Below are 19,789 nucleotides of genomic sequence, written 5' to 3'. Positions count from 1 at the left end.
TCCGGGGCTGCCCCATCCACCGTCCTTGGGAGCTAGGGGAGGCCAGGGCAGCCAGGGGCAGCCATGACGGAGCCCGAGGCCGGAGTCGACGACCTGGACACCCTCCTCGACGAACTGGACTATCTGCCCGGCCACTTCCACCTGGAGATGCAGCTCAACTTCGAGCCGCGCTCACCCGCCCAGCTGCGTGTCCGGGACCTGAAGCTCCAGCGAGAGGGTCTGCGGCAGGAGCTGGAGCTAGTGGCCACTCCGCAGCTGTCTGCCGTGCGTCACCTCCTGGGAACCTTTTCCTTCTACCTGGAGGAGCTGAGTGATGCCCGCGAGCATTTCCTGGAAGTGGCCCACAAAGACCCTGGCAACCTCAACGCCTGGGCCAATCTGGCACACGTCTACGGGCAGCTGGGCCAGGAAGAAGAGGAGGAGGCATCCGCTGGGCGACTGGCCAGCCTCATGGGCCTGGCAGGGGACCCCGAGGATGCTGGAGACCCCCAGCTCCGCGCCGCCCGCTGCCTGGCGGAGCAGGGATATGCACATGGCTTCGACGTGGGCTGTGCCAGTCCAGAGGAGCGCGCGCAGGTGCTGGAGGCGGGCATCGCACTCTACGACAAAGCGCTGGGCTATGGTCAGCAGGTGGGTGCTGGACAGACTGTAGTCATTCTTTTCCTTTGCTGGGATGCCCGCCACCATTCCCGGCTCAGGTCACTGGGTAGCTTTGCTTTCCTGGGTGCTGCCTACCTAGCTTTCTGTTTCAGCACCAAGACAAATCCTCGAACCAGGCTAATGTATCCCTTCTCCCTCCTCTACCAGGAAGAAAGAGGTACAATCAGACACCAAAAACTTAGCAGATTTTTCTTCCTCCTTTTTCCCCTCATCCACCTATCCATTTAAACCCCAAGTTTTGCCATTGTCTCAGCTTATAGGAGCTTCCCTCTCTTCCCCAGCCTTCCTCTGGCAGCCCAGCCTCTGAAATGTCCTGTCTGGACTTTGCGGCCACTCTTCAGCTCTGCTCTCCTGCCCCATGTTTCAGTCAGCTGCCGATACAGTTGTTGCATCTCACTGACTACATCCTCAACTCAGCTCCCTCCACATTGGTGGGCAGAATGACTCTTAGGCATGAGTGACCTCCCAGGCCCTCAGTCCTCCATCCAGGGTTTCACTGGACCCCTACATCCACTCTGTCCACAGTGGGCGGGCTCCATATAGCTCTCTTCCTTCCTGTGTCTTATCTGCCTCTTCCTGGGGTACCTCCTGCTCCTGTGGCCTGCACAGACCCCTGTAGCTCTCAGATTTGCTTCAAAATTTCCCTTCCAAGGAAGCCTCCATGGTTCCAGGCGGGCCACAGCATTCTCTCAGCTTCCCCAGCAGTGTTCCTCTCAAGCCTGTCCCTCCAGCTCTATCTCAACAGTTTTGAAAGGAGGCACAGTGGTCATCTAATTTCTCACTGTAAACCAGTGTCACTGGTACACAGTGATACTCAAAGTTCCCGGCACTAAATAGATCCTAGCGTACCTGTCCTTTATCCTGCAGATCAAGGGTCCTATGCCCAAGAAGCACTTGACTGAGCAGCCCTGTGGGTCTGGGATCTAGAGGTGGCTCTACTCAGTACTTGGGGCTATGGTGTCCTCAGAAGGATTGCTTGACTGGGGACCATCTATGGCCGAACCAGTCCATAATCAGCAGGTTCCTAGCCAGCTGTTTTCTGGTTCTTAGAAACATGTCACTGGGTCTGGCCTACACTGCAGGGCAGAGGGTTATACAGGTCAGAAATACCAGCAGGGGGGCTCACTGGGGACATCCTGGAGGCTGCCTGTCACTGAGGCTGATGGAAGAGCGGTGTGGGAATGTTATTCTCTTGAGCACAATGCTCTGGCATGTCACCATTCACAAAGCCTCCACACACATCTTGAGCGTCCTTTCCACCAAAAACATGCAGGTTCTTAAAGAGAAATGTTGGAACGGTGACTTTAGTGAGGCCATGTTGGAGGGCATGGTGCCCTTTCCCTCTCAGTGAAATGAGATGATGATGTTATAGGCTTTCTCATTAGTGCCATTTGGTACCACTTGGTTGATGAGGTGATTCAGAGCTAATGCTTCTAAAGTTCCCAGAAAGGGCCTGCACAGAGACAACCTCTATTTTCTCACTTATGAAGCCTCCTCCACCCACGGGTAGGTGTAGCTGTGAGCATAGCCGTGAACTGAGACCTCTAGTTTTGAAGCCTGAACTGGAAGTCAAATGCCAGGCCACCGGGCATGGGTAGTACAGCCAGCACTGTGTGTGTGGAGTGTGGTTGTGGTCACAGGTCGCAGCAACAGTGTAGGGCTTAAAAAGCCCTGGGTCAGAACCTTGAGGCTCAGAGACTCAGTGTCAGCACCACCCACAGGGGAGCTCTCTCTCCATCGTGTTGTTTCTCATCCGTAGAGTAACACAGGAAGGGGGTCTTATAGCTACCAGGTCTTTTTCTGACCTCAGGAGGTGTTTGGGGGAAGGAAGACTTCTATTAGAGGTGACCAGGGAGGCAAAAGTTCAGGAGTGACAGGCAAACAGAGGGCAGTTCTGTCTGTATAGTCACCACAAGCCACAGTGGGCACTGCCCAGCCAGTGGTCAGCCAGAGGATGGAATGCTAAGAGGCTGTTGCTTGGGAGCAGTTGTGGCCAGGAGAGAGGTAGGGTTTGCCCCCTGCCCCACCTGCCAAAGAACAGATGAGCCCATGCTCACGAAGTACCTGATGGCGCTCAATAAATACAGCAACAGCGGTGATTTCAGGCGGGGCCTTGGGCTGGAGAACTTGGCTGTTACTGTTTTTGCTGTGTGGCTTTAACAAGCTGCTTGTCTCTGGCCTCTGTGCAGACTTCACAGATGCCAACACTGAGCTCTGAATCTCTGCCCAAGACATTCTGTGGTTATCCTGTCGAATAATGGAGAGACCCTGGGGATGCCTAACAGGTGGTTACTGGATTTTTCTACATTTATCCGGTTCCTGCTGTGCACCAGGCCTTGTGTTAAGAAGCCCTCACATTAAGAAGCCTTTGAGCAACAGAGAAAGCAGCCGTTAGGGTTAGGTCCTTCATCAATACCCTTACCCAAGCCCTTCCTCTAGGAGCAAAAGCCAAAGGAATAAATTAGAGATGTCTCCCAGCTGCTTAGGGTCACAGTCCCATGGCACAGGAACAGTCTGTAAATATTGAGCACCAGAGAGCATACTTTCATTTTTTTTTTTTGGTTTTTCGAGACAGGGTTTCTCTGTGTAGCCCTGGCTGTCCTGGAACTCACTCTGTAGACCAGGCTGGCCTCGAACTCAGAAATCCACCTGCCTCTGCCTCCCAAGTGCTGGGATTAAAGGCGTGCACCACCACCGCCCAGCGAGAGCATACTTTCTAAAACAGAACCAGTTCCCCAGGGCCTGACAATGGAAGTGAACTTCAGTGGCACGTGGGACCCAGTGTTGGTATCAGCAGTGGCCTGGAAAATCCAAGTCCTATGGAATAGAGAAGCAGTGAGCAAGTTCCAGAGAAGTAATACTTTCCAGCAGAAGTAACTGGTGGAAGCTTCTGGAAGGGGCAGCGATCTGCTGACAGGAATAAGCTGAGGGCACTGCCAGCATGGTTGTCGGCAAAGGCCACGCAGCAGGAGCCTACAGAGCAGGAGGACATCAGAGGCAGTCTGCCTGGGGCAGGAAAAGAGGCAGCCTGAAACTTTGTAGCAATCACGTGATGAATCAGGAGCTACTGACATGGCCTCTGAAACTGGCTCCCACCTTCCCCGTTAGCCACGTTCTTCCTGACTTTTGGCCACATTTTTCCTGGCTTTGTCAGCCCCCATTTCACGGCAATTCTAACGTAATTCTCCAGATATCCCATACAGCTTTATCCCTCGCTGTGTACTACCTCTGCCTAGAAAGCAAATACCTCCATGAGAGCCTCACCTGCGTGTCGCCTGCTCCTGGGAACCTCCTCACATGGCTGCTCACTTTGGGCACCTTCCAACTGCATCTTAGAGCAGAACCGTGTGGTTCACTTGGGGACTTGGAGCTGAGGCTTGCACGGCTAGCAGTCTGCCTGAGGGTACTGAGCTAACGAGTGGGAGTTGAATAGTCCCATTCTAATTTGTCTGAAGGCCTTTGCTTTTCTCTGGGATCAGAAAAGGAGGGCAGAGGGAGACCCCTCATGGATACTCTCAAAAGTCTGGGATGGGGAGTACTGAGAGATCTCAGGTAAGCCAGTGCCATTTGTTGGGGAGATCAGTGAAGGTAGGAGGTGGAGCCACTCAGGGTGGTGAGTAGGGGGAAGGACTCCCCAGCTGCAAGAGTCACCACCACTTGCAGGAGCAGTGGAGGTGGGCGTGGTTACCAAAGCTAGTGCAATTCGGGCGGTTTACTAGCTGATGGGAGGGGCTGCAGCAGAGGGCAGGGGAGCTCCTTGAAGCCAAAGGACAAGAGACTGCTGAAAGCAGTGGCTGCTTTCTACTGACCCTTACTTCAAAGGGAAACAGTGAGGCTGGTGTTCAACCGTGTGTGAGAGGGGCTGGTCTTTGGGATGTCTGCTCTTCATTCCCTGTTGGAGGTTTGCGGTTGTGGTACTGGGGATGGAATCTGGGCCTTGCTACACTAGACAAAGAATTCTACTGGTGAGCTATCCTTCTAAGGCCTGCTCCTCTTTCTTGACAAAATTATGAAGAGATGGGTTGCTTTTATCATCTATGTGCACACACACACACACACACACAGAGAGAGAGAGAGAGAGAGAAGACAGGGAGACATTAAGAGCACAGAATTTGCTAGGCCGTGGTGGCCCACGCCTTTAATCCTAGTACTCAGGAGGCAGAGGCAGGCAGATCTCTGAATTCAAGGTCAGCCTGGTCTATGGAGTGAGTTCCAGGACAGCCAGGACTGAATCAAGAGACTCTGTCTCAACTCCCTCTGCCTTCCAAAAAGTTAAAGTGTTACAGTATTAGGAAGGTTTTGTGCTGAGAACCACTGCTTTAGACAGATTGAAGATTCTGCCCCCGGCCCCAGATGGCTACAGACTTGTTGCTCCCTCTGAGGCTCTGTTTTCTTGTCTGCAGTGTGAGACCCTAGCATGGCTATCCCAGGGTTGCTGGGAGGCCAACTGAGACATGAAGGCACTGGCTGGGATGCAGATTGGGACCCTGTTCAGTTCTTCCCCACCTTCTGCCTGCATACACTGAGCGTGGCTCTGTACCAGACCGTATCTGTGGTTCTTCTCAGAGTGTGTTCTGTGAGGAGTGAACTCCATGTCTTGCTTTCTCTGTGTTACTGACCCTCATCAAAGGTTAGCAGAGGCCTGAACACCTGGAGCAGAGGTCCTTATGACTGTTGTTAATTTGTTCTATTTTCTGTTTTTTTTGTTTTTGTTTTTGAGACAGGGTTTCTCTGTGTAGCCCTGGCATCCTGATACTCACTCTGTAGACCAGGCTGACCTAGAATTCAGAGATCTGCCTGCCTCTAACTTCCAAGTGCTGGGATTAAAGGCGTGTGCCACCACTGCCTGGCGATAACTTTAATTGAGGTGAATGATTTAATTTTAAGCCTTTGGGGAAAAATATTCTTGTTTTTTTTTAAAGTAAGCATTAAAAAACTTAACTCAGGACTTTACTATTTCTCCAGAAAAGAAATATCCCTGCCCCATAAAATGAAAGTTTCTTCATTTTTATTGAATGAACTGAAAGTTATTTAATTTTTATTCCCTTTTCTCAAAATATTGGGGGTGGAATATATGCATAAACATGTACATAAATATTCACACAGGTACTAATATACATGCATACATGCACAGACACATGCACTCACATGTACACACGGATATCCACACATGTGTACGCACATGGCCACATACATGAATGCTCACACATGCCGTTACTAAAGTTCCTACTGTAGGAGAGACATAAACGGTGTCTACCCCTCCTTCTAAGGTTCCAGCAACAGAGCTAGTACAGTCCTACCAAAGTTTGCCCTGAGTCCATTAGGCTGCTTTGTCATGTGGTAGGTGAGGAACAGAGGTGACCATAAAACCAGCCTCACTGGGTGCTGTGAACTCAGTATGAATGTTGGATCTCCTATGGCTGTGTAGAGAGACCCCCCTCCCTAAATCCTTTCCCACCTAAATCCTCTGGCCTCACACCCCAGGAATCCCCAGCCATGTGCAACTAGGAAAGAATTGGGTATAACTGGCTGGGAGAGGTAGCCAGATACTCAGGTTGAGGCTCCTATGACTCTCTCTGCCCTCTCCTAAAATGGAAGGCCAACAACCGTGCTGAGCTTCTGTGAGCAGGCCAGCAGAACTTCCGAAGATGGTGGCAGTTTTGCTTAATGGGTGGTGCTGTACAACACATGCCTGCTAATATAAGTGCAGATTCATGTGTGAACACACATTTACACACATGCACACCCACAAAGTGAGTGCTCACACATACATGTGCCTGCTCATACACTCACACACACAGACTCCTCCCCACCCCTCACAGCAGGCCTGGGTAACAGTAAGACCCACTACAAAACCGGAGCCTGCGGGCTGTTTGAGCTCAGACCCACTGACAGTCAGACACTGTTTCCCTCACATGCAGGGCACAGCAGACTCCAGGGGGAAAGCCAGCTTCCAGTGCACTTATGCCATTTGGATTTCACCATCGGTCATACTGGAGGGCCCAGGAGTGATACCTCAGGCCTGTTTCAAAAACAGAGTGGGCATTCCATCCTTCATGCCCAGAAATGTTTGAGGGGACCCTCAGTCAGCAAACCCAGGATCCCTATATGCACATGGGCACAGTTGGCCACACACACACACACCCCATAGGATCTCTGGTTCACATGGGTACCACTGGGCACACACACACCTCCACAGGACCCCTGTGTGCACATGGTCACAGTTGGCAACACACACATCCACAGTTCTGAGTCCTCTGACTCAGTTCACCTAGAAACAGAGGAGGAGGAAGCCAGGTCAGGGGCTGATGAGCTGGGCACCGAGCATGCTTGTGATTTTCCGTATCATCATCTCGCTTGATCTCATAGAAACACTGGCAGTGCCACGTTATTAGCGCCATTCCACACATGAGGGAACAGAGGCTCAGAGAGGTGCAGGCTTGCCTGAAGGCACACAGCCGTGAGTGACAGGGAGGGACCACAGTCAGGCGCATGGGCTCAGGGTACAGCATTCCTGCCTCAGTGACAGCAAAAGTCACTCACCTGTGCTGCTCATTGCTTCTGGGGGCTGCTGCCTCCTTCTCTTCCCACCCATCTGGTAACCTTGAGGGCTGGGTCTCCATAGTCTCACAGACACAGGACCCTAGAGGTCAGTTGTTTTCACCATCATCTGACCCAGTTATATCTGACAGAAGAAATAATATCCACAGCTTCCCACTGGGGAGCTGAAGAGAGTCAGGTTTACTGTTCTTTGAGAGGACACAGGACTCTCTCAGGGCACACTACAGACCTTAGATCCCACAGTCGTCTGCCTTAGCCCATCCACCACAATGAAGTAGAGCTGTGGTTCCTCATAGCTCAGTCAGTGTGGGGACCACATGAAGCAAAGATGACCTGCAGGGCCTGAAGACATGGGACAGCAGGGAGTTTGATGTTCTCCAGGTAGAATTCTCTAGGGAACCCAGGATGATGACAGACACTCCTAAGGTGTCACACCCAATTCCTAACTTCCCCCACCAGCCCATTTGCTACCCCCACCACAAGCTTTGTAGATGCTCACAGAGGCTCACAGAGGCTCACAGAGGCTGGCTCAGTGGCCTTCTGGGATCCCTGGAGCAGGGGACTTCAAATTTCTATTTCTTCACACACCTGCTGAGTCAGGGAAGTGAGAACACTAGTACCCCAGCAGGGCTGGAAGAACCTCTTCCTGTCCTGTCCCATGTGCTCTGGCCCTGTCTGTCACCACGGAAGGACACATTCCTGGGCAGGTCTGATACCTTTCGACTATTTCTAGTGGTTGAAAGACCAGTTTTTGGAGGGAGGCCAATCAGAACCTGAATCCCGGCTCTTCTGCCTGGGCTGCAGTGTTGAGCTGTTTTCTGATCCCTATGAGGAAGACACTAACTACTCCTTCTGAGGCTGCTGTGAGAAGCAGGTACCACTGTACCCAGTGACCCGGAAGAAGCTGTCCTCCTTTCCATCAGTTCCCTCCCAGGAGATCATTAGTCAGCTCTCAGGGGCCTCCCCGGAATGTTCAGAGCAGCTGCCAGGACAAAGTTCACCCTGCCAGGCAAATACTGAGAACCTGGCTGACCATCCAGTCTAATCAGAAGCCTATAGTTCTGTAAACTGTGGGTTTAGTGAGGGGGAAAAAATCCTTTTTTAATCTCTAGACCTCTGAGGCACCACCCATGGACATGCCTGAGTTAACACAAACCTGCCCTGTGACAGTGAATCCTATTCCACTACTGCCAGGTCACCTGCCTATGTCCCTTACCCCACGAGCCACAGAAGCAGGATCTTCAGGCTTCCTGGAGGAGAACGGGTCTGATCCTTTGGCCCATTAAAAAGGGGCACACCTGTCAGCCGGCTTACACTCCACCCCGTCAGTCCAGCCAATGGCTTTCAAACTGGTGGCTCACATAGTAATCCTAATACACCCAGACTGAGGCAGGAGGATTGCCACAAGTTTGAAGCCAACCTAGACTACAGTATGAAACCCTGTTTCAAAACAAAACAAAAAACAAAATAAGCCAAATGTCTTAGTCAGGGTTTCTATTGCTGCCATGAAACACCTTGACTGAAAAGCAAATGGAGGAGGAAAGGGTTTATTCAGCTCACACTTCCACATCACTGTTCATCAAAGGAAGTCAGGACAGTAACTCAAACAGAGCAGGAACCTGGAGGCAGGAGCTGATGAAGAGGCCATGGATAGGGAGTGCTACTTATTCGTTTGACAATAGCTATGTGATAATAGCTAAGCCTGGGTGTGGTGATGTACCCCTATAATCCTAGCAGGGGTGGAGGCAGGATGATTTCAAGCTTTAGGCTAGCCCAGGATGTGCAGTAAGACCCTTTCTCATTAAACAGGGTGGAGGGTGGGACTGGGGATAAAGAGTGCCAGGAGAAAGTCTCAGTCCAGACTTTGAGGACACCAACTTGCCTCAGTTTTCCCATCTGATGGTAATGAGCCCCACTTTCCCTTTCACACAGAACACTCTAAAGCCCTGACTAAGCTGAATGTGTTTTGCAAATGGTAGCCACTGTTTAAACCCTAGCTCTTTGTGGTTCGATAGTGTGGGGGGAAATGTGAACTTGAAGTCAGAGGCAACTTGAAAGAGCAGGTGAAGCCTGTAGCCTCTGTGACTCTCTGCCTGCTTCCTCCATCTCAGGAGGAACAAAATGACAAGAGACTCAGAGGAGCATGAGCCTGGTGCTCAGGAAGCCCTAGTGTCTGTCACTTTCATCTGTACTTCATTAGTCCCAGGGTGACTGTACACTCAGGCTGGGTCTCATGTGATTCCTTCCTGAGAATCTGCCCCAGGATGGAGGCCAGCCTGCAGCCAAGGCTCTGATGCTGGCTGGCCACTGTCAGAGCTTCAAGGCACTGATGACTGAGCATAGGGTGTCTCACACAGAGCCTGGTAGAGCCCAACCAGGCAGTCCCAGAAATTCCTTCCAGAGTCCTCTCAGCCTTTGCCTCCTCCCAGGCTGCCTAAACCCACAGCCTCTGGGAGCTGGAAACCCTGGAGCCTTGCCTGCCTGCTGAGGTTCCACAGCAGGAGAGAGGCAAGCAGCCCCTCCTTTAGGCTGGAGCACACCGGCAGTCACAGGCCTGTTTAATTTAATGCACTGTGGCTTGCCAGGTTGCCCCTGGTAACAGCTTCAGCTGCTACTTCCAAAACAGCTAGGATTTTTAAAGGGGCAGGCTATTTTCAGGCTGGCACTGTACTGCATAAGGAATAGCATCTAGGAGCTTCTTCTGGATGCTGAAAACCCAGCGGCACTCTGAGGCCTCCACTCCATGGCCGCTAACCCCGTCGGTAACTCAGAGCCCTGCCCTCAGCCTGAAGCCCACTCACAAGTATCAACATTTGAGATTCGTCACATGTGTCATATTCAGATATTCAGATATTCAGATAGTTTCATTTCTGAAAACCAGTTTAGTCTCCAAAAGAGGAGAGCCTAAGAGCTGCTCCTGCAATTCAGGGATAGTACCACCAGGTGGTGATATTGCTTCCATCGTGAAAACCATAACTGGGTTGTAAACTGAGGATGTTGACAGTGAGCAGAGCTGTGGGGGAAGGGCTGACTTGTAAGCATTGACTTTAACTCACATGGAGTCACTCCACCTCTCTGGTCTCAGTGTCCCTGGACACAGAATAAGGAGATTGATAACGGTGTTGTGGGAAAGACTGGAGGCTAGGACCATGGAGGAAGGAGTTTAACTCCCAGTTTGGTCATTCATAGACCATGTGGTTTGGGGAAATAATTCAATCTCTTTGAAATTGAATGTCAATGAAAGGAGTGTCTACAAAGCAAGAAGAGCCCTGCCCAAAGGCAGTGAGTCAGGCAGGTGTAGTAGCACACACCTGTAATGCACTAGGAATTACACATCTGAAACTACACTGGGCTACACAACAAGTCCAGGACTAGGCTACATACTGTCTCAAAGCAACACAAAACAAAACAGACAACACATCCAACACTGGGGTCCTGTGGAAGTAAGAAGGCTCCTTTTGTAGTCCTAGAGAAGGGGGAATGGGAGAGATGGGGTATCTTCAGGCTCTAGGCCCTGAAGCCCTATGGCTATTTAGGGTATTGAAACAGATTACACTAGACAAAGCACCCCCAGGCCAGCCCACACTGGGAGAGATGGGATGAGTGTTTGCCCTCGGAGGGACCCGCTCACACTGGCCCCAGAGACATTTAGCACTAGGCTCCTTTGCAGTTAAGGACGCAGCCCCTAAGTATTCATCCATAGAATCACCCAGTTGGACACTCAGGTGTGTGAGCCACCAGCCCCTGATCTACTCATTCCATCCCATGAGCTCTTGTGTTGGCCCCCTCTCTTGTCATGGAGTCATGGAAGGAAGTGTGGGGCTTCCTTCCTCCATGTGAGAGGCTGGCACTACCCAGCTCTAACCTCTGCTATGGCTTCCCATTGCCTCACAGATGGGCTCGAAATTCTAAGCCTGGTATTTTGGACCTTCCTGATATTCCCTGCTGGGAATATATCCCTCTGGGAGGCTCCTTCTCTTCTTGAGGACCCTGTTCTAGTGTCTCTTCTCCAGAAAAGCTTGGAGAAGCTTCTGGGTTAGAGAGAACATCTCTTACAGTTCCCTATGGCTCCTGCATCCCTTCTGTTCTAATTGTGTATTTACACCTGGCTTTCCTGCCAGGTCAAAGCCTTTCAAGATGAGCCCATCTTCCCTCTCCTGTCTTCACTGCCCAGCCTTGGACCATGTAAAAGATCAAAGGGAACACAAGCTAAGAAACACAGCAGACCTCTCTAGGGCTCAGGTTTCCTGGCCCTATCCCAATAAGTTAGCATACTACTCTGGAGCTCAGATGCATGATGTCTCCTTCACACACACACACACACACACACACACACACACACACACACTTACCCAGGGTCCCGTTCACTGGCTCTGGCTCCCTCTACCTCACTCACACACCATGTTCTTTGCCCTCCAGGTTACTCATTCCTGAACACCCCATGCATCCACTCAAGCCAGCCTCCTTCCTAGATACCCGGATCCCTGTCCTACCCTCTGAAGTGTCACAACCTTCTCAAGGTTGAAAATTTGTCCTCTAGTCAGGCAGTAATGCCACACACCTTTAATCCCAGCATTTGAGAGGCAGAGGGAGGAGGATCTCTGAGTTCAAGGCCAGCCTGGTCTACAGAGAGTATTCCAGGACAGCCAGGGCTACACAGAGAAACCTTATCTCAAAAAAAAAGATGGTCTGCATCACTCTCAGGGCCTTCTCTGCTCTTCCTCCAGGCTTTGACAGTCTAGCATGGTGACCAGAGCATGGGCTATGGAGCTAAACAAACATCAGCTCTGCCATCTCCATCTGTGCTATCCTGGGAAAGTTATGTTACCTCTCTGCACCTCATTGTATTGACCTGTAAAGTGGGGCTAACACCTGGGTCCTGGGTTTGCTGTGGGATACAGGCAATTGCATGAGAACTCTGGCACACACACTAGGCCTATCCATACCCAGGCCTGTCTCCCCAGCCAGCTTGTGAACCTGGTATTGTCAGGGTTCAGCTGTCATTTGAGGCCACATCCCTACAGCACCTCAGAGGTACTTAGAAATGGTGGCTGATTTGAATGTTGCTGGAGTAAGGGGACTCGGGAGGGGCGGGGTAGTGAGGGGGAGTGAGCTCTTGAACTGGGAAGGCAGAAGAGGGGATGGGGAGATGTATGTGGAGGGAGGGTCAAGAGCCAGAGGCAGAGTTGCTGATATGCACTGGGGATTTTATTGGTTTTCATTAAAATTCCTTCCCAAGGCAGGAGGAGCTACTCCCTTAAATAGCAGCATAAATATTTTATCTAGTGCTCAAGTCTGTCTAAATGCACAGTGAAGCTGTCGAGAATAATAATGAGAAAATATTCAGGGAGGCCGGAGGCGGGGGCTGAGCTGAACAGACTCACTTAACATCCCCAGGAAGGCTTTCTCCGGAAAATGGAAGTGAGAGGGAGCCAGGGGAAGAAGGAGTAGCTGGAAGGAAGAAGATCCCAGCTGCTCAGAGCCCCGGGCTGGGAAAGCCAGGATTGTAGAGTTAGCTGGGGAAGAGAAAAGGTGTTCTACTCCTGCTCTGTAATGACCACTTTACCCTGGGCTGATGTGGCAAGTCTCCAATGCCCTTTGATCAGAGAAGTAAAGCAGTTTGCCTAAGGCTACCCAGAAAGGTACTGTCATCAGAGCTGTTGAAGGTCAAAGGCATCCCCACTGTACCTGTTGCTTCTTCAAGTTCAAGCTCACAAGCATAGGGACTTGTAAACAACAACCTGGGTATCTCAATAACCACCATACAGCATGCCTGTTCTTTGCTTCCTAGATCCCAATAGAGGAGAAAAGGAGCTGGTACTTCACCATGGCAACGCTCTTCATCAGGTCAGGCCTTCCTCTAGAGATGGGTTGGGGGCGGGGGGAGGGTGGAAGGGGTGTGGCCTGGAAGCCAGGCAGAAGATGGAGTAGCGGTGGGCGGACCTTCCCATGGCAGAGCCTGAGGGTACCATGGCAACATTCTGGGGATGGCTGGGAGGGGCATATGGGGGCCACAACCCTTTCCTACCCATAGGCTGGATGGCATCTTTCTGGAGATGGGCAGTGAGGAGCAGAAGAGGCTGCCAACCTTCAACCGTACTCTGGCCTTGCTGGGGGAAGTCCTCCAGTCCTCAGACTCCCGACACCAAGGTGGGGACCCCAGGCAGGGTTGAAGAGTAGCCTCTGTCCTGCTGTCCTGCACCTAGCAGTAGTTCTGTCTGCCTCTAGCCCGGGTCATCTCACAATCGTATTGTTTACCTGAGGAAGCCCAGGCTCCTTGCCCCAGTAAATAAAGCAACTGGAGGGTATAGCAGTCCCAGGTGTGACACCAGACTCTGGTCCCAGCGCTGAGCAGCATGTGAAGCAGCATACAGAAGGCTCGGTCACTAGCGGTAAAACAACTCACCAACATAGAGACAGGCAAAGAAAGAACGGATTGAAATACACTTCAAGGAAGTGGCGGGGAAGCTTCCAGAGAGATAGCCACTGAGGGAGAGTTTCTTTTTTTTTTTTTTTTTAAGCAGTGGAGGGGTGTGTACTTGGCCTGTTTCATGAACCATTTGTGTGGGTATCCCGTGTAGGTGGAGCGGCTGTGCCTCCTGTCCTCTGGTTTAGTGGTAACCTTTACGGTAGGTTTGTTTCCAGAGTGGCCATTGATGCATGGAGCCCTGGAACTTTGGGCATTAGCCACCACCGGTCACTTGAGGCCAGGCTCCAAAGGTTATAGCTAGACTGTAAAAGGATTTTGCTATCATTTGGGGCCTTTTGCCTCTATAGCCAGAAAACTGAGGCAGGAAGGCCCAGAGTGCTAAGCTAGCCTGTGCTACATGGTAAAACAAAAACTGCCACAAAACAAGACAAAACCTCACTAAGCAGGCAATGACATGGACCCATATCTTGGAATGTATAGCATGGGTTCCTACCACCTTCCACCTCATCTGTGGTTAGAGAAGAAGGCTATGATGGAGACAGGTGTGTCATTTGTTCTAAGGCCAAAAAGCAATCACAGGAACACACACACATATAGACACACACACACACAAATATATATAAACACATACAGACACATACACATACAAACACAAACATATACATACAAACACAGATACACACAGAGACACAGACAACACACACACAGACATATACATACAGACACACACATAGACATACAGACAGACACATACACACACACACACACACACACCCCGAAGGCCAGGAGAGCTACAACTCTGAAATGACATATCCTATGTGACATGCTGGGATACAGAGAGTGCACACTAGAACGAATCATGTCACACCCTCGGTGTGACACCCTATATCTTCCCTCCGCCTTTTTTCTCCTCTGTCCCTGGCTCATGCTATTGTCCCTTTATCTTCATGGTGGCTAATACCTACAGAGGAGAAGCTGGCCCCCATATGCTGGGGCTCTCCCTGCCCCAGCTGCTCCCTAGAAACCCTCTTTTGCCCTCACCCAGCTCTAGCCTGGTGCTATGTTGGCATGCTGCTGGAAAGGAAAGACACCTTTTCTACCACCCCCATGGGTGTCCACGAATGTGGGTACTCAGGCACTGAGCCCCTGGACTGCTTTGGCAAGGTATGTATGTGGCCTGGGTACCCCTACTTTACAAACTATGTCTCCTACATCTCCCCCAAAGCCCTCTGCTTCTCTGAGCCAACCCTACTGTGTGACTTACCCAGGAAAGACTCTACTCCATCTCTCCATCTCTTCCCACCCAAAGCAAAAGTATTCCCCCATGCCTGCTCTGTTCTGCCCAAGACCAATACCCTCTCCACCTAAACTGGTTCACACCCATCCCTCCAGCCTTGAAATGGGCCCCAGAACAGTTCCTCTGGGGGCCTGTATCCACACCTTTCCCTCGGCCGTGTTTCCTTTCTCTCATCCCCAACAGCTTAGTAGAGATGCTAAGTCTCCTGAGGTCTCCTTACTGGCTCTGCTCTCAGGCCATGCAACCCTGAGATAGGTCACTTATTACAGGTAACAGTCAATACCAACATTGCCAGGGAGAACCTGGCTCAGCTAGAAATCCCGTAAGTATGAGGAGAGAGAAAGAGGCTGGCCCTGATCCTACTCCTTACCAGCCCCATGACAATGGAGGAAAGGCTTGAGAATGTGCCAGTGAGCTAGACTCCAAGGGACTGGGGGCTGGTAGCCTTGCCGGCAAGTGTGAAATCCTCTATAGTTGCTGGATGACTGAGCCAGGTGGATGCTGGCCATGGGTAGTTGGGAACTGTGGCTGTGGAGGCACTGCTTCCTGCCTTACTCCTCCCTCCCCCCACTCCCTTCTTAGGCCATTGAGATCGCCAAGAACCAACCCCCCATCTTGAATCACCTGGCCAAAATCTTCCACTTCCTGGGAAAGCAGGATATGGCCATAGGAACCTGCAACATGGCCCTTGCTGTGCTTACAGACCCACAGCTCAACTGGCAGGCGTACTGCACCAGGGCCAAGGTGAGTCAGCCTGCAGCCCCACCTCATCCTGCCACCAGGAATAAGAAGCCAAAGATCCTGGTGCCAGTGCCCTGGAATCTTCATGGTGGAGGATTTGGGAACCATTTAGGTACCTGACAATGCTCTGAGCTAAGAGACTTAAGTTTGGTGTTACGTGTAAACACGGAAGCCAACACATCTGAAGAGTTCACTCGTGACTGACTGATGGCTATTATTAGGTCCATTTTAGCAGCTTTGCTGTCTCTTGAGAGAATGAATGGGCTGCACCATATCCCCAGTGCTGCCAGTCACACCCTGAGGTGAGAGCTGCCTCGCTCGGATCTCCTTGCTAGACCCAGCTCCACCTCTGGCAACCGCACAGAACCCAGCTGCTGGGGGCCACATCTGCAGCTCTGAAATCATTTTTCTCCAAGCCAATAAGGACCCCTCATCCCTCATCTTTTTCTCTACTACCTTTCACCTGACCCAGTAGCCAATTTGCTGCTGGTCTGGTCTCCACGGCTGTGGGGAAAAACTAGAAAACTTCTTCCCTGTAGTTGATAAAGTTGTTACTGCTAATAAGTATGCTCACTGTAAAGCCAGAAGGTAGCACTACAGAAACCTTTCATGCTGTGCTTGGGGTTAATCCTCCTGAGAATCCCCTGGGAGGTACGACATATGCCAGTCTGTGGATGGGGCACGGCCCAGGGAGACAGCCAGCTTCCTTGAGATCCTGTATTTACTTTGTGAGAATGACAGCGGTGTCTCCTCCCTCTGCTCCTCATGGTTCCCAAGGTTACGCTTGCTACTCAGACGACCAGAGCAAGAAGAAATACAACAGAAGAGATGGACAGGTCAAGGTGGACACTTCAGCCCGTTGTGTGGCCCAGGAGCCCAGATCTGTCCAGAATAGCTCTGCCCAACACTCTCTCATTCTTCCGCTCACTGGCCTGGGTCTCCGCCTCGAGCTCTCTCCTCAGAGATATCCAGTTGGCTTTCTCGCTCCCTTCCTGCGGGCCTGACACAACCTCAGCTTCCTTCTAGCAACCTCTTACTGAAACTGTCAAAGTGCTTGACAGGATTTCCTGTTCCCTCCTGTTTTGATTTTCCTTCCTGACACATAACACACTATTCTCTATTTATTGTGTTTATTATTCTCCCTACTAACAACAAGCCCAGGAGCAGAGGCTTTGTCCTTCTGTTCTCAGTGTCTCCTCAACACCCAACACATAGTAGGCTTTGTGAATTGCTAAGTTTTCAGCTCAGATAATGGCCTTTAGATGATATGAAACTTCCTCCAGCTGATTATGGGGGCACTGAATGAATGGATGAATGAATGAATGTTCTTCATTCATCCATTCTCCTCACTATATAAGCAGAGAGACAGGTCTAAGACTCCTGGGTCCCAGCCTGGGATGGCAGGCTTTCTGCAGCCACACAGGATGTCCCTGGTTGTTGCTGAGATGCAACCTGGCTTTTTCATTGGATTAAAAAAAAAAAAAAGGCAGCAGTCTTGTGTAGACTGCTTCCTCTAAGTTAGCCCTCTGCTGCAGGTCCGAATCAGAGCCTATGTTCATGACCTGGAACGTGCCAAGGTGGGGCTCGGAGGTATGCCTGACAGGAACCACCTGGCCTGTGCCAAGGCTGACCTTGAGGAAGTGATCAAGGTGTGTCCAGGCCTCAGGACCTACCTAGATATCAGTCAGGTAAGAAAGACAAGGGCTGCCTGGGTGCTGAGGACAGAGTAGATGGAGTTAATGAAGCCCACCCTGCCCCCCTCCTCCAGTGTCCTGTAGAATGGATGTAATAATGTGTGTACCGCGTTCAAAAGCCTCCCTCCCCAACCCTCTCTACCCCTCCTAGCAGTCAGTCCATGATGTGCTCAAGGAAGGGCTATCAAAGGGACCACATCTAATTGTACATGGAAGGGCTTGTTCAAGGTGGTAAGGTTAGGTGTGGAGGGACTGGGACTAGAACCTTGGTACAGCCTCTCATTTTCAGGCCCCTCTTCCCCCTCAGGTTTACTACTACATGGGTGTGGATGCCATGCGGGAGCTGCTGGCAGTTGATGAGGCTGCGCTCAACCAGGCTCTGGTCTTCCTGGCCAAGGCTGGTGAGTTGGAACTAGGCGACACTCTACCGGAGTTACAACTGCTGCGCGGCAAATGCCTACGTGTCCAGGGTGAGGATGCTAACGCGGCGGCTTGCTTCAAGCGCGCAGTGGAGCTGGACGATGAGGGATCCAATCATACAGAGGGCTTCGGCTGCCTGCTCGAGGCACTGCTGGCCCAGTGGAGCCAGGCACAGCTGAGCGACGGTGAGGTGGGGTACGAGGTGGACATCTGGCTGCGCCATGCGCAGAGCAAGTATCCTGCAGCACGCCTGCGCCAGGAGCTGCAGCGTGTGTGGCGTGGCCACACAGAAGAGGTCCTGGGCCTGGCCAGGGCCTTAGTAGCCCAGGGACGGCCTGCACTGGTGCGGCTGCTCTTTGAGACCATGGAGCACGAGGGTGAGGACGTTGGAGGGCCATTCAAAAGTCGAGCATCCTCCTGAGTCAGGTGCTGATACCCTGTGGAGGTACCAGCTCGAAGAGGCCCCACCCTAAAGAGATCCAACCCGGATGATTGGATCTAGTCGCAGCACCCAAAGCAAGCCACCAGGCAGGGTGAGCAGGGACAGAATGTTTTCTGCACTGGGGCTATAGTTTAATAGAAGACTTTCATAGCAAACATGAGGCCCTGGGTTCGTTTCCTACCTGAGAGTTGGGGATGGGGGTATCAAAGCAGACCCCATGCCCCACGCCAGAAATTGTGAATGGGTATTTTGAAACTTCTTATCATCGCTGGGCAGTGGTGGTGCATGCCTTTAATCTCAGCACTTTGGAGGCAGAGGTAGGCAGGAGGATTTCTGAGTTCGAGGCCAGCCTAGTCTACAGAGTGAGTTCCAGGACAGCCAGGACTACACAGAGAAACCCTGTCTCACAAAACAACAAAAACAAAAAAAGAAACTTTTTTTCAATTTGAAATACCCATAGGACAGAAAGTGAGTACTTGCAGGAAATTCTGCCGTGCAAAGGATTCTGGGGGCAGACATGAGATGCCCCTGGAAAACTGCCGCTTGAGGGAACGAGTTTTACAAACATGCAGAGAAAATAGGATGGTCAAAGTCTCCTGACAGAGAAGATAGCAATCTCAGAAGTAACTTTCTATTCCAAATGCCTGAGTAACTACCACTGGATTCCCAAGGGCCACACTGAAAGTTTAGCTAAATGGATTTCAAGTCCTGCAGCCAGAAAAGCCCGGCTAAAACAGGCCAAGGTGGCACTGTGCCTGGGTGCAGGAAGGGTCCTGACTTTAACTCAGGTACTCAGAGTCAGTTCCTACCTCTTCATCAGCTTCCAGCAGGCCCCTGCTTTAGTCAGCCTTCTTGGAAGGCTTCCCAAAGTCCTTGAAATAAAACTCATCAGAAGCACCTTTACTTGATTTCTTGTTCTTGGGAGGACTTACAGATGTACCCTTTGGAGCCTCCACCTGCCCCTGTGTTAAACCTTATAGGAATGAAAGGAAATCTAGGAATCTTACACACAATCACCATTGCAAATGTAGAAATTTGTCTCCCAATCCCCCCTAAAAGCCTCTAAATCAATGGTTCTTAACCTTCCTGATGCTGTGACCCTTTAATACCGTCCCTCATGTTGTATTGAGCACCCCAATCATACAATTATTTCATTGCCACTTCGTAACTTCAATCTTGCTGCTGTTATGAATCGTAATGTAAACATCTGAGGTGCAGGATACCTTCTCTAAATCATAGAGTGGCCGGGGCCACACAAGAGCTGATTTAGCCCAAAATTCTACAGTAAGTTCTTGTCAGACTCCAGGAATGCCAGTTGCACGTAGTCGAGATACTACTTTCCACGTCATGCTTCCTGATGGCTCACAGTTTGGATGGTGACGCTCTCGGCTTCACTCTTCTCATTGCTGCAGAAGCCAGGACGCATCTCTTCAATAGACAGCACAAATGACCAGAACCTCTTCTCTTCCACTGGCCCACCCCTCCCTTCTCTACCCAATGCCATGACTGCAGGCTCCCCCAGAATGGGAGACCCTGTCCCTCTG

The 19,789-nt window shown here is 51.1% G+C and overlaps 1 protein-coding gene across 1 annotated transcript; it reads left to right on the top strand.

The window, feature by feature from the left end:
• Ttc22 (tetratricopeptide repeat domain 22) lies at positions 1–18,510 on the top strand. The gene is made up of 7 exons (XM_028787947.1): positions 1–630; positions 13,013–13,068; positions 13,256–13,371; positions 14,697–14,815; positions 15,531–15,692; positions 17,225–17,377; positions 17,691–18,510. The coding sequence occupies exons 1-7, from the start codon at positions 64–66 to the stop codon at positions 18,222–18,224; spliced, it is 1,707 nt and encodes a 568-aa protein (XP_028643780.1). The 5' UTR covers positions 1–63; the 3' UTR covers positions 18,225–18,510.
• Positions 18,511–19,789: the final 1,279 nt, after the last annotated feature.

The sequence above is a fragment of the Grammomys surdaster genome, unplaced genomic scaffold (genome assembly GCF_004785775.1).
Source record: "Grammomys surdaster isolate TR1022 unplaced genomic scaffold, NIH_TR_1.0 100, whole genome shotgun sequence".
In the NCBI taxonomy this organism is placed as follows: domain Eukaryota; kingdom Metazoa; phylum Chordata; class Mammalia; order Rodentia; family Muridae; genus Grammomys; species Grammomys surdaster.
Note: the sequence above shows the minus strand (reverse complement) of the source record. Positions and strands in the feature narration are given on the sequence as shown.